General features: G+C 39.4%; 1 protein-coding gene across 6 annotated transcripts in view; it reads left to right on the top strand.

Annotated features, from left to right (window-relative positions):
- Positions 1 to 14,144, top strand: part of hspg2 (heparan sulfate proteoglycan 2) — a 96,548-nt gene extending 82,404 nt beyond the window's left edge. For 3 of the 6 annotated variants that reach the window (XM_086278690.1, XM_086278693.1, XM_086278694.1), the window contains 18 exons: positions 43 to 127; positions 239 to 383; positions 481 to 583; positions 687 to 796; positions 882 to 990; positions 1,107 to 1,205; positions 1,380 to 1,601; positions 2,016 to 2,260; positions 2,350 to 2,521; positions 3,605 to 3,736; positions 4,042 to 4,098; positions 9,377 to 9,452; positions 9,550 to 9,628; positions 9,982 to 10,029; positions 10,297 to 10,367; positions 10,463 to 10,546; positions 10,837 to 10,940; positions 11,504 to 14,144. In XM_086278690.1, coding sequence (XP_086134816.1) covers positions 43 to 127; positions 239 to 383; positions 481 to 583; positions 687 to 796; positions 882 to 990; positions 1,107 to 1,205; positions 1,380 to 1,601; positions 2,016 to 2,260; positions 2,350 to 2,521; positions 3,605 to 3,736; positions 4,042 to 4,098; positions 9,377 to 9,452; positions 9,550 to 9,628; positions 9,982 to 10,029; positions 10,297 to 10,367; positions 10,463 to 10,546; positions 10,837 to 10,940; positions 11,504 to 11,676 — 2,114 coding nt within the window. In that variant the 3' untranslated portion in view covers positions 11,677 to 14,144. The remainder of the gene's footprint in view (positions 1 to 42; positions 128 to 238; positions 384 to 480; positions 584 to 686; positions 797 to 881; positions 991 to 1,106; positions 1,206 to 1,379; positions 1,602 to 2,015; positions 2,261 to 2,349; positions 2,522 to 3,604; positions 3,737 to 4,041; positions 4,099 to 9,376; positions 9,453 to 9,549; positions 9,629 to 9,981; positions 10,030 to 10,296; positions 10,368 to 10,462; positions 10,547 to 10,836; positions 10,941 to 11,503) is intronic. The other 3 variants (XM_086278692.1, XM_086278691.1, XM_086278695.1) reach the window with 1 other exon arrangement.
- The last annotated feature ends 415 nt before the right edge of the window (positions 14,145 to 14,559 follow it).

Genomic DNA, 14,559 nt, shown 5'->3' with positions numbered 1-14,559 from the left:
AGAATCAACTTTGTACTAGTGTTGTGTCTTCTTGCTGTGCAGGTATGATTCTCTACAATGGCCAGAGAAGGACTACAGGAGCTGACTTTATCTCTCTGGGGCTTGTGGGTGGCCGCTTGGAATTCCGGTCAGTTGAAATCAGTTTACATTTGTTATCATATATACTATTGCTATAATTTAAAAATGGACAGGTGACCTTAAGAAGATGTATGGATTTTTAAAATCTCTGTTATCTTAGGTTTGATGTGGGCTCTGGCATGGCCACCATACGTGACCCGCACCCTATTAAACTGGGAGAGTTTCACACAGTTGAGCTGCATCGCAACCTCACCCAAGGATATATTATTGTAGATGGAGGAGAGCCCATCAATGGCAGCTCACAGGTACTGTCGTTTCAGTGACAGCTGAGCAAGACAGCTGATCCGCTATTTGCACTTCATTTTTAATGCAAGTTAATGTGGTCTTTTTTCTGTTAATAAGGGCAAGTTCCAGGGTCTGGATCTCAATGAGGAGCTTTATGTGGGTGGTTATCCCAACTACACACTCCTCACCAAAACTGCTGGAATTAAGACTGGTTTTGTGGGTAAGATATCCCATGCTTTACTAAATAACAGAACTACATTGTGGAGAAAGGTTCTGTATATATGTGTGATGATTTGCCCTTACTGAGTGTTGGTACCATGCAGGCTGTATTCGTCAGCTATTCATCCAGGGTGAGGAAATCATCTTTAAAGACCTTGACCGCAGCTCTACTGGTGTGACAAACTGTCCTACCTGTGAAGATAAACCATGTCAGGTCAGTTAAATCTATCCACATCTTTCTTTGTTTGCTGTTTTATTTTATTATAACTAGTAAAACAAATTGTAATATCCTGAATTAGAATGGAGGGATGTGTGAGGATTCAGAGGCTAGTTTGTATAAGTGCAGCTGTCCCAGAGGATTTACAGGCAGCAACTGTCAGCACCACTCTTCTCTCCACTGTCACTCGGGTAGGTGTGAATCACTAATTGACCCCACATTTGAATCAAAGTATCTGAATATTCCTAATGGAATTATTATAAACGAATAAAAGTGTTGCACTCATCATTTTTCACACCTTTTTCAGAGGCCTGTGGACCAGATGCTACTTGCATCAACCGCCTGAATGGCCTTGGCTACGACTGCCGCTGCCATCTTGGCAAATTTGGGGATAAATGCATGGATGGTAAGTTGAAATATACCTTTGTCTTTTATAAAAACAGAAAAATCTAGCTGTTATGACATATTTTTACAATGGTCATGATGAAAATGTAAGGTACATAGTGATATGCAGATATAATTATTTATAACACTGCTATAAGAAATTAAGTTTTATTTTTTTTTATTAATTTCCTCCTAGGGGAACTGGTTACCACGCCACTGTTTGATGGTGAGGAGTCATACATCGCCTATCCTCCTCTGACCAACATCCATGATGACCTGCGTGTTGAGCTGGAGTTCAAGCCAGTGCAGAGAGATGGCCTGATCTTCTTCTGTGGTGGGAAAAAAATGAAGGTGGAGGATTTCGTCGCCATTTCCATGGTGAAGGGACATGTAGAGTTTAGATATGAACTGGGCACAGGTAAAGAGAAATCATATTTATTTTTTATTTCAAAATAAGCAACTGTACAATTTAGGTAGTGATACAGTCCCGATTAAAAGTTTAAGTCTACTTGAAAAATGGCAAAAAATCGTATTTTGCATGGTTGGATCTTCACAAGGTTCCAAGTAGAGCTTCAATGTGCAACAAGAAGAAATGGGAGTGAGAACAAAAAAATTTTGAGCATGCAATTTCTTGAAAACAACACATAAACTGAAACTGTTTTACAGTTGATTAAAAGTTTAGAAAAGTAGCTATAATATATAGATATTGATTGTAAATATCACTCCATGATATATAGAAGTTATAGAAATGTTAAATCAATAAAAGTGGCACTCTTTTCTTATTGTAATTAGTATAAAATTAAACTTAATAGTTTTTGTATTTGTCTTTCAGGCCAGGCGATACTTGTCAGTCCTGAGCCAGTCTCTCTGGGGCAGTGGCACAGAGTTGTGGCTGAGCGGAACAAGAGGGATGGCCACCTGAGGGTCGACCAAGGTCCAGTGGAGAGAAAGACATCTCCGGGCAAAGCCCAGGGCCTCAATATTCACACCCTCATGTACATAGGAGGAGTGTCCAACATGGACATCCTGCCTAAGCCTGCTAATGTCAGCGACATGTTTAAGGGCTGCATAGGAGAGGTGAGATCTCTGTGTACTAAAAATGAGATGTGGTTACACAATATATTTGAACACGTGGAAGCTTGAATTAGTTTGTATTACATGCTTAGGTTTCCATCAACAACAAGAAGGTGGATTTGTCCTACAGCTTCACAGAGAGTAGATCTATCAGTAAATGTGTGGACAGAAGCCCATGTGACCGGCGGCCCTGTCTGAATGGTGGTCACTGCATGTCTAGTGCTGAGTATGAGTACCAGTGCCTCTGTAAGGATGGATTTGAAGGTGAGTGCTTAAAAGAAGACATAGCAAATGTCACATGCAATGTTCCCTCTAAGCTGTGTTGCGCACAAAAAGAAATCTAACCTGAATTGAAATTAAAATAAATAGTGTTAGTCAGTAAGTGACTGGCTGCTCCAGTATGGGATTAGAACGATGTCACCTTATCCCATAGTCCAGCCAATAATGCGATTCACATTCGTATATACGCAGCTAATCAACGTCGTTGGCAGGCTATGACAGCATCCTTATGTGCCGACACCGGTATTTTAGCTAGCAAAGCGTGGCTGATGTGGAGTGAAGCCACGTTAATGACGTGTACAACCATTGGAGATGTGAAAGTGTGGACTATAGCACAATTGAAAAACTATAACAGTTTTTCAATTGTGTTGATAGGCCACGTAAAACCATAGTTATGATAAAAAAATATATGCCGTGTTTGTTTATTTCCTGAATACTATCGTTATTTATATTTACTGCAGGAAGAAACTGTAAAAATGGCGTTTTATAAGGAAAACGCTTGAAAGCGCTCTCCGCCTGTGAGCAACCCCCCCCCCCCCCCCCCCCCCCCCCAGCCTTTCCTATTGGTGGAAAAATGTACTATCAATCAAAAAATGATATGACAACATGGCATTTAGTTGTTTAGGGAGAGAGAAGTTTTAGGAGTTGCAGCGGTGTTTTGAGATGTGAGAGATTTGCGACGTTTAGCGCAAATCTTGTGAAGTTAGTGTGTAGTGTAGTCAATAGTTTTGTTGTGTGTGTCAGAACAATGAGGCGACTGCTAAATGTTACAGGTGTTACAGGAGTGATACATCTCCTGTTGTCAGGCCTGCAGGTATCAGGCTTGTGATGTTCCCCTTTATCTCATAGTGGACAGAAATCTTTTTTGGGAGTGGCACAAATAATTTGTGTGGCATCAAATTTGATGCAGAACAGAACACCTGATTGTTCTGTAAATAGTTTGAAATGTTTATTTTTAGGGAAAGAGCTGCAAAAAACTTTGTTTGCAAAACTCAGTTACTTTTTTGAAGAAGTAACCTGTTTGACCTGTGACCTTTCTTGACTCATGATTGATATGTGACCCTGCAGGTGAACGGTGCGAGATAGTGAAGGACGCGTGCCATAGCAATCTTCATTGCCAGAATGGAGGCATCTGCATCAACAGCCAGTGTGTGTGTACACCTGGGTACACAGGTCTCAACTGTGAGGAAGTATTATCAGGTGAAATACTGCATGTTGTCATTAAACCAGTCTAAACCAGGAGCAAAAAGCGACTCATATCTTCTCACGTTACACTGCTTAGTACACAAATGTATATCCTTTAGACAAAGCCACACATCATCAAAGCAAAAATGGTTGCACACACAGTCACAAACATACAGCACATGTGATTCAAATTTTCCAAAAAATAAAGCCCACTATACATCAAACAGTTTGCTCCCAGCATGCAGTGCTGGGAGGGTTAACCCTAAATGATTACACGTGTCTTACTCCTGCACTCTCACCGCTATATCCTGCACACACAGGCCAGGTCGTCAGCTTCCCAGAGGCCCTGAGGAATTTGGAGTCTAGCGAGGCGAATGGTACAGTATCTAAATATTCAGTCTGCCTGACGCGACCGTGACTAACAGGGCCCTGTCTGAGTTTGAGGGGCCCCATGTCCCTTCAAAGCTCCACCTGAACTGTCTTTTACCTAACATACATACCCACAAAAACACAATCCAAGCGTCTTTATTCTCACCAACAACTGAGGCTATCATTCCCATTGAAAGTTGGGAGAGGGGAATTCTGCATTTAAACTAAGGGGTAATAGGGTGGTAGCCTGCATTTGGGAGCTAAACTAATATATGCACTCTGCATTGGAGTTGCACCATTTTCATTCTGGAAGTGATAGAAATGTGGAATTCCCCTTGTTTTTCTTTTCCTCTTTCACTCTCATTATGCCTGTGCCTGTAAGATGGATACTTACAAATACAATCTTGTTTCTGTAAACTAAAAACCTGCCTGTTTGTACAACCACACCAAAAAAAAAAAAACCTAAAGCAAAACACTTGTTTCCTCTTTGAAACTAAGTCAGGTCATTGAGTCTGCTCCATGTCAGAATATTTGTGGTCTCACTAACAACTTAAAGTGTCTGCTGAAAGTACAATGTGATCATTGTTTGGTTCAGTCAGAATGTATTTCAAGCATATTATGTACTCAGTGGCATATGTGCATGGTGCCATGGCTGTGAAGATTTTTGTCCGTAAGAGCAAGAAACGGTCAATAATTGACTCATGTGATGGCCAGTGTTGACACAAGTCTGCATCTTGAAGTTTTGTTGTTCTACACTTTAAAAAAGCAGTATTTGCATATGCATCATTATCTTCTCATCTTTGAGAACATAATGAAATTTAAGCAGTGGCATTTCATTGCATAGGTGTGTTAAAGTGTGACTTTTAGAAAGGTCTAGAAAGGCTTAGAGGTTCTCCGGCATCCCTTTTTCAACCCTACGAGTTCCCCTTGCATTGACATGCTGAAAGACCACAAAACCCTGTGGTCTTTCAGCACCCTTCAAACTTGAAATGCAAGAGATCAGAGAAAATCAACTGCAGTTTTCAAAACTCGGTTGAATTTTCTCAGCAAGTATTCGTCCACACATCAGCCAGCCCATCCTTCAGCTCAGATGAGCTTGAAATAGTTGAAGGGAGCTTTTTGGGAAACCACTACAAGGTAGAGGATTTCCTCGGAGAAGGGGGCTTTGGTATTGTAGCCAAATGCCGTGATACTAAAACCAACCAAGCTGTGGCTATTAAAGTGAACAAGAACCGCACTGATATTCTGGAACAGGCAAAAAAGGAAATTTTCATCCTGGAGCAGCTGCAAAGGTTGGATCCAGATGCCGCCAACATTGTTCAATGGAACGGCTTTTTCCTTGACAGAGAGCGAGTTTGCCTGAAATTTGAACTCCTACGTAGATCAATGCCTGTGGGACTACATAGGGGACCCGAATAACCGGCGTCTCCCCATAAGCGAAGTCAGGCCAATTTTAGGTCAACTCACAAATGCTCTGTCCCACCTGGGTTCTTTGGGAATAGTGCACGCTGACCTCAAACCTGGCAACATCATGGTTGTAAAACGCTATGAGTCTCCAGTCAAAGTCAGACTTATAGACTTTGGCCTCGCATGTCCTGCGTCTGCAGTGATGCCTGGTGACCGTGTGGGGACGGTTGGTTATAGTGCACCTGAGGTTATGCTTGGCCTTCCTTATAACGAAGCATGTGACATGTGGTCTCTGGGGCTGGTGGCTGTTGAGCTTGTTACAGGGGTGCCACTCTACCCTGGAAAAAAATATTATGATGTTTTGAAATTCATCATAGAGACTCAGGGTCAGCCACCAGATCATGTTCTCGATTCTGGCGTGTATACTGAAGACTATTTCACAAAAGACAACTACAACTACAACCAACAGCGCTGGACATTTAAGACCGCCCAACAATTTAAATACGAGACAGGATATGAATCTTTGGAGACAAGATACATAAAACTGACACGTCTGGATGACCTCGAACAAATAATGATGTTTAGACGAGGACCAGAAGATGGCCAACGCTTATTTGTCAGACTAATTAAAGAGATGTTGGCCTTGGATCCACACCAGCGGATAACACCCTCTCAGGTTCTACGGCATCCCTTTTTCAACCCTGGCCTCTCCAACAGGTTCCCAAGTATCAACATTGAAAGACCATACAGAGTCAACTCTCCAGCATGGCATCTTCCACCCTGGACAAAAGTGATAAAAACACAAACTGGGGTTGGAAAAGGATATTAACAGCAAATTACACTGGAAATATTAATTAAGCTGCTCCAATAATTATCACTTTGGCTTTTTTTTTTTTTTTAATTTTCACTCCCCCCACCCCAAACAGTCACGGCAGATGACTGTCCCTTCCTGAGCCTGGTTCTGTCGAAGGTTTCTTCCTTTTTAAAGGGAGTTTTTCCTTCCCACTGTCACTAAATGCTTGCTCATAGGGAATCTTCTGATTGCTGGGGTGGCCAAAACTCTGGGGGAACTAGCAATTCTTGTGAAAATTAAAAAAAAAAAAGCCTACCAATATTCAAAGCAGAGCAGCGGACACCTTACCATCACATCAGTCCTTTAATCCGACCTAAAACACCATGTTTACAGAAATAAATTCCATACAAATTGGAACTAAATTGTTGTTTTTGATTGTTTATAAATATATATACCCTTCAGCCTCCTAGTAGACATACCTGTGTTATAAATGTGAAACTCCTCTGATTTTCAGAAAAGTTGACCTCTGACCTTGAAGTCAAGGTCACTGAGCTTTAAGCTTCACAGAGATTTTCAGTAGATGCAACCATGGTATTGATTTGAAAAATCGACACAATCACAAACTTGGATGTCCACCGCACCTCGCCATATACCAAAGATTAAGAGGTGTTTTTTTCTAGGTTTTTATAAAGATTACAAAACACAAATAACAAAAATGCCAACGCTATTGTCATTTTTGACAATGCTATTTTGATGTTGTCTAATGTAGCGCAAAAAAACAAAACAAACCCAAAACTTAATAAATAAAGTAAATAAGGTATATACTACATAGTATACAAAATTTTAGTGGTCCACAATGGGGTCAATGAACAGAATGAAGGAAGTAAGTCTTTTATATGACAATGGTGTGAAAAAGCGTTTTCCTATTTATTTGTATGTTTGTCACACTTAAACATTTCAGATCATCAAACATTTTTTTTCTTTTTTATGTAAAAAGAAAAATCCTTTAACTGTCCAGTTTTCTTGATGTTATGATGCTTCTACCACTGGTTTGTCATTAATAAATCAGACTTTGGCTGCTGCAGCAGAAAAAGACAAAGAGAAAATGTAATCACACAAATCAGAGGTGCAGATTTACACTTTACCTGAAACAGAGCAAAAGTGCTTTTTAAATAGGTTAATGAATATTAAGTAATATAGGCTAGATGTCTGGACATTACTAGTTTCGTTTGGGCCTTCTGGGCCATTAGTCCTCTGGCTTATTGCCAGTTACCAGCCAAATAGCTTGTGTATTTTATTATCTTAGTGTGTTAAAGATTCTAGTTCTTATTCTGGTCAAACTGTGCTTCATTATTTGTTTACAGCACAGCTACAGTTCCAGGTGACTTCAAGTATACTACATGTCAATGGCCAGCAGTCTGTATTCAGTTTGAATATTGCTGTAAATGTACCTGGATCTGTTTCTATTGGGTTGTGAATTTAGTCTCACTGTTACATCCAACTTTTAGAGTGGGATAAAGACAAAAAGAAACAAGAGAGAATGGATTTGTAGTTAGAAATCCAAAGTTGCTTCTGTTTTGCCCACACACATTGATGATGATTTCACATCACTAAGCAGGTTATCAAATGTGGACAGAATGTTAGCAGAAGCTTATAATTCTCATAAGATTCTGTTTTTGTGTCATTCAATACAATGTGTTTATGTGTGACATTCTGATATGAATCATAGTATCTTAAGGAATTCCAAAAATGGCTGCCAGGACAGCTGCCACCACACTGATGTGACACACTACAAATCAACTCTTTGATGCTCTGTGCTGAGTCTGCACAATAACCTGCACTTAAACATTCATTTAATATCACGTACACATATACACATACTGTCCCTCAAGAAGACACTGAGAAAAAATAAAGAATAACATTGAGACTAACTTTGCCATAAGTCATAGGTCTCAAACTCTGGCCCGCGGGCCAAATTTGGCCCGCAGCCTAATTACATTTGGCCCGCGAAGCCATACCAAATTACTATTAGAGCTGGCCTACTGGTATTATACAGCTAATATATATATTGTTTGGTATTAAGCTTTGCTTGTTCCATATTCAGTTTTCCAGCAAAACTTATTTGAGTCCATAAGAAAAGATTCATTCTTATATCTGGAGGAAGATTTTTTTTTCAATAAATATTAATGTTAGCCCGCGACTTTGTTCCAGTTTTGAATTTTGGCCCACTGTGTATTTGAGTTTGACACCCCTGCTGTAGAGCATCCCTCCATGGATATGCCGCCCAAGACCATCACTGTGCACCGGGTGAACCTGCTCTCATCTGTGAAAAGCACAGGGCGCGGTGATGGACCTGCCAATTCTTGTATTCTTTGGCAAATGCCAATCGGGCAGTGGTCCCAAAAGTGGATGTCGGGCACTCAGACCATCCTCATAAAGTCTGTTTCTCATTGTTTGATTCACATCGGTGTCCTGCTGGAGGTCATTTTAGGGCACTCTGGCAGTGCTCAGCCTGTTCCTACACAAAGGAGCAGATACCAGTCCTGGTGATGGTTTAGGGACTTTCTACGGCACTGTCAAGCTCTCCTAGAATAACTGTATGTCTCCTAAAGTCTCCTGCATGCTCATGAGACTGTGTTTGGAGATGCAACAAACCTAGCAATGACATGTACTGTGCCATCCTAGATGAGTGGGGCTACATGTGCAACATCTGTACAGTCGAGGTATCGCGCTAAATGAAAACTAAAAAAATAAAATTTAAATCAAGAGGCAAAAAATGTCAGTGAGAAAAAAAATTCCCTGTTTTTGGGTTTGTCTCATTGTTGAGTAGCTGCTGTATCTACCAGACAAATAAGACAGTTTTTTAAAAAAAAGCCTGTGGTTACACTATGGTTACATAGTGTTTTTTTCTGTCGAAGAATGGGACTGTAGAAATTGTCTAGAAATGTTGCATCTAATCAAGTCTGTTTTACCAGGAATTCTCTGTACTTTTACCACTAGAGGGCACCATAAGTTCAAGTGAAGGTGAACCAGCTTTACTGTGACTTGAATCTGTTTTTATGCTTATTTTATTGTATTTATTGCAGATTCACCCTATCAGTATGCAGCTCATTTCAACAATAATGGATACATTGCACTTCCTAAATCCATTTTCCCAAGAAGGTAAATAATTTGTTTTCACATTTAGTGAATTTATATGAATTAATATAATGATGAAGTGAAATTATTATTGTGGTGCTGTTGTTTTTTACTGTTTAAGTGCCCACGATTCACCAGAAACAATTGAAATGGAGATCAACACCAGCTCCTCTGATGGCCTGATCCTATGGCAGGGAGTGGTGAGTCCTGGTTCTGCCTAGTTCTGTGCCTTATATTCATATTTCTCCTCCATGTTTTCATTCCCAACCTAACTTTGCTACTGCACTCGAGCACTCTTAATCATCACTGTGACTGTAAAAAAAAGAAAAGAAAAGAATTGCTGCCATTTTCATAGCATTTCATGTCATTTATAGACTTCAGTGCGGTCGGTAATACATAACTGATGCATTACTACATCTTTCATCATTACACTATCAAATCTTCTGCTGAAGCTATGTCATTTTCAGGCATGCTGACTGTAAGCCTGGCACCCTCTGACACCACTAAATAAATGCATGTTGCTTCTCTAACTCACCCCCTCAATTTTCCTCAGGAGACCAATGGTGCACGCATTTTGCGAAAGGTGCATGCTATTAAAAAGGTATCCACTTTTTTTTTCCCATCTGTGCCAAATGAATTGTATCTTTGTTTGTAAGGTACTATATCATCAGTCCTCTTTTGACATTGTTAGTTTGCATGGAACATTTTGTGTCACTGCCAGGAATGATCTCACTACACTGGTTCATGTTTGCTGTTATAGCGCTTGTTCTGCAATATGACCACAGGTCAGCTGGTCCGTGTTCAGCAATTCATACACAGTCACACAACAAGCTGTGACCTTGTTGTGACCTAACATATTTAATTCCAGGAACCTGGAGAACATGGCAAACGCAAGGACTTTATTAGCCTCGGCCTACAGAATGGACGCCTTGTTTTCAGGTAGGTCTGTTCTGAAATTCTCTAAATCTTCTGACATGCAGATTAGGAAAAAATGTTTACAACTCATAATTATGGTCATGATTTGTATTATCTAGCTACCAACTGGGAAGTGGAGAGGCACAAATCTTTTCCGACAGGTCAATCAATGACGGCAGATGGCATAAGATCACAGCAGTCAGGTATGATTGCATTTCATTATCCTGCAGTCATTTGCTTTTACATTCTAGATGTATTTAATAAAATAAAGCACTATGAGTTGTGGTTGTCTTCTTTCATCAATAGCTACTTAATTTTCTGTCTCAGTAGAATACATCTATTATTTATATCAAATGAACGTATACTTTTTGTACTATAACTTGTAACTTCTGTAACTTTGTCAGATTATCTGTTGTTGAAAAGGTTGATTATTAACCTGTGGAGTTCCATAATTTCTTGAATTAACTTGTGTTGTGTGGCTCTTTTCTCACAGAACTGGAAAAGATGGCTATATCCAGGTTGATGGAGGAGCCAAGCTACATGGACAATCTAAAGGCAAAAGCCTCATGGTCAACACCAAAGGCAGTATATATCTTGGTGCGTAGAATGGCAGGATTGAGTCCACAAAGTGACAAAATATAGATGGATTATTTGAAAAAACAGGACTAAAATACTGCACAATTGAATACATTCATTCACAAATATAAGTTAAATAATACATGAATAGTGATGAATTAATAATAAATAATAATCCATTCTTCCATTTTCTTAACCGCTTGTCCAGTGCACAGTCACAGGGGGGCTGGCACTTATCCCAGCTGTCATTGTTCAAAGACAGTCAGATAAATAATGAGTTGTAACACAAGTCAGAGGATTTTCTGGCTACTTAGTTTCCCTGAAAAAAATTGAGCTTTTCAGAGGCATTATTGTGTCAAAGTAGTTCACATATTTTTCCTGGCATGCAAACAATTTTCACACAATTCTTTAGCCTTCATAGCATTATCGTTACCTTTTAATTTTTCTTGGTTACAATGGAAATAGTTTCTCACTGTGTTTATCTATCATCTAGCTTTATTCCAGTATGTCAGTTTCAGACATGCTTTTCTTCAATATTTGCAAATCAATAAAGTTACCTATGTGGGTGTGATTCCATGCAACAGGTGGAGCCCCGGGTATGACTGCCATGACAGGAGGGAAGTTTTCATCAGGAATGAAGGGCTGTGTGAGGAACCTGGCACTGATGAATGCTCGGCCAGGACAGCAGCCAGCCCAGGCCATTGACCTGCAAGCCCACGCGGCCCATGGCATCAACGTGCAGCCATGCTCTTCATAGACTGCTGCACACACGTACACAAACACACATAGAGACTTTGAAGAAACATCACACACACACACACACACACACACACACACACACACACACACACACACACACAAAAAGACTTACACAAATAGAGCCTGACACATACTTGGTGCTTTGCTGCTACCAAAAAAAAAAGATTACACAACAAGATGCATTTATCTGTGTGCAGTAAAACCAAAAAAAAGACAGAAAAATTCAGACAATATTAACACGTCTTCTCTTCCTCGGTGTTGTATTCTTGATGAAGGACTATTAACACAGGAAAACCAGTACAGTTTACATACTTCCAGCAGTAGAATTAGCCATGAGAAAAGTAAAACATATTAGGCCTTCTACGATGGGTCAGATCCTAAGGAGGTGGAGATGTTTTTACAGCACTGAATTTTTATTTATATACATATGATTATATATATTATATTTGTGGGGGGAAACATGCAAACTAACCATAACTGCTCTTCATCTTTCCTAGAATTGTTTCTGGGTTCTAGTACTCTGTGTCCTGGGCTTTTTAAAGGCCTAACTGTATTAATACCTGAAGACTTTTAGGCCTTCTTTCTTCACTTCTGTAGAGGAACCTTTTCATTGCGAGCATGCTTACAGTCTTTCCTGAACCGTTGGGAGAGGAGTGCACATGGTCACAGTCACTTGCAGCTTCAGCACACAACTCAGGACGTCAAATACAAAGGATTAAAAGCTAAGGATATAAGTACCGCTGCTTCAGCTTGGCTTATTGTTGATTCACTAGTAATTTGCAGTGCTTTTTGTCTTCTGTCTATATATTTTTTTTATTTTTAAAGAAAGAAATCTTGGTGCTAAGGTGAGACATTACAATACAGCACATAGTCAAATAGTTAATATGTCACATGTAGAGGTTTTATTTAGTAATTTGGCATAGATCAGCATACAGTCATTACTTTTGTTGATGTGCATGGCATTTTTGGATTGATTTAATGGCGGTATGGCATTGTTTGTTGCCTCAACAGCCTTATTTGATTGAGTAGATCTCAAAGAAGGAGTTTAAGTGAACTGAAAATGTGTCATTTTTTATGTATGGTTATTGAAGATATTGTTTTATGTGTTAAACTATCTGCCAGTCAGGTAGATATCTGTGTCAACTAAGAATGAGTGTATATGTGAAGTAAATTTGTTTGTTATGTATGTTTTAGACCTTTCCGTTTTTTCACAGAACACTCCACATTCAGCCGCAGTAAGGGTCAGATGTGTGCATTTGGGTTTGTGTGTGTGTGCATGTGTCATTATCCATATCCTCAGGAGGATCAATGCAGAACTGCCTCAAGGTTTTACACAGGTTTGGTAGCTTTAGAGACACCTCACTAAGCTATGAAACTCTGAAGGCTCTGTGGTTCTATGGGATGTTTTCTCTCCAAAGAGAGATTCATCCGCAGCACATAGTTGGATTAGTGTTTGGCCATGTGTGAATGCAGTGGAAGCCTCCTGCAGGTGCTGTGATCAATAGTGTAGCTCTAATAAAATAAAGCATGCTCGCAAGCCTTTAGTTGACCACACCACACAATGGCACAATCACTTTGGGATTCACAAACCCTTTTCTTGTTTTTTTTGTAAGCTCAAAATATTTGTATTAATATCCTAAAATGAGCAGCATCCTTTCACATAGAGTTGCACCGTTTTAATTTATTTTGTGTTTTTCTTTTTTTCCCTGCTTTTTTATTGCTTTCTAGGCTCGATTCTACTGTTTTAGAACAATTACAGAAGCTTGCTACTTTCTTTTCTTTGGTTATTGTGTATTGCCTCCCACACCCTGTTGTTTTTCTCCTGATGTTCGATTTCAATAGGGCCCACCTGGAAACTTCTTCAAAAATGACCCCAACAAGGTTCCATTAAAGGTTAACATGTGATATTTGACTGGAGCTTCCTGGTCAAATGGATGAAAAGTGGTCTTATTATTCACTAATTGAAAAAAGTCTTAGGCTCCAAATGTATGAGTGCACAGAATGATGTCATCATGAACAAGCGGGATGAAGAAAGCTAACGCTGTGGTCCAGGTTAGGACATTAAAGCAGATAATGATGGTGTGTGTGCCCCTTGGTGGGTGCCTTATGTGTATCTGCTCTTAAACTGGATTTTCACACATACACTGTACACTGTCACCAAATGCGGTTAGTGAGAAACTGATAGCTGCTTTTGGTTTATTTTACTCCACTACAAATAAAGAAAGGTGCACTTTTGGTTTTGGATTTTAACTTGCTGTTTTTATTTTTATTTTTTCATTGATCATTTTACTCCTTCACTTCTGAGCAGCAGACAAAAGCAAATTCTTACTGTATCAGATAAATGAATGAAAGTGTACCAGCTGAAAAATGTCTATGTCAAAATGACTTGACTGTTTCATTTCCAATGTTGAAAGATGCTCTTCTTGCCCTTGGTGTTTCTTAATTAAAAACAAAATTCATGTGCTATTTGTACGTTGTGAGACTTGTTTTTTGCTGTAATTCACATTACTGTTCAGAAATAATCCATTGTATCGTACAGATATACCTTTAACATGATCTCTGAGAGGTTGATTTAAACACCTTATTAAAAATTCCAGATCCATCCAAGTCCATCCAATTCCATGATAACCTGTCCCATTGGTTCAGTTCTGAACCAAATAGATAACTAGACAATAGTCTAGTTATCTATTTGTTAAGTGACAGTGTAAAAAAGTAAATAATAATAGGATGTGTTCCTCCAGTAATAGACTGATAACTTCTGGAGGGCGTACCCTACCCATTATGTGGTTGGATACTCTCCAGCCCCTAGTTATGGCACTAATTATGCCTAAACATTCAATAACATATTCAATAACATGAATTACAGTGATAATACAGGAGA

The sequence above is a fragment of the Aulonocara sp. 'chitande type north' Nkhata Bay genome, linkage group LG20, assembly GCF_057382095.1.
Source record: "Aulonocara sp. 'chitande type north' Nkhata Bay isolate Kocher_YH1m ecotype deep benthic linkage group LG20, A_spYH_male_GT1.1, whole genome shotgun sequence".
Taxonomy (NCBI): Eukaryota; Metazoa; Chordata; class Actinopteri; order Cichliformes; family Cichlidae; genus Aulonocara; species Aulonocara sp. 'chitande type north' Nkhata Bay.
Note: the sequence above shows the minus strand (reverse complement) of the source record. Positions and strands in the feature narration are given on the sequence as shown.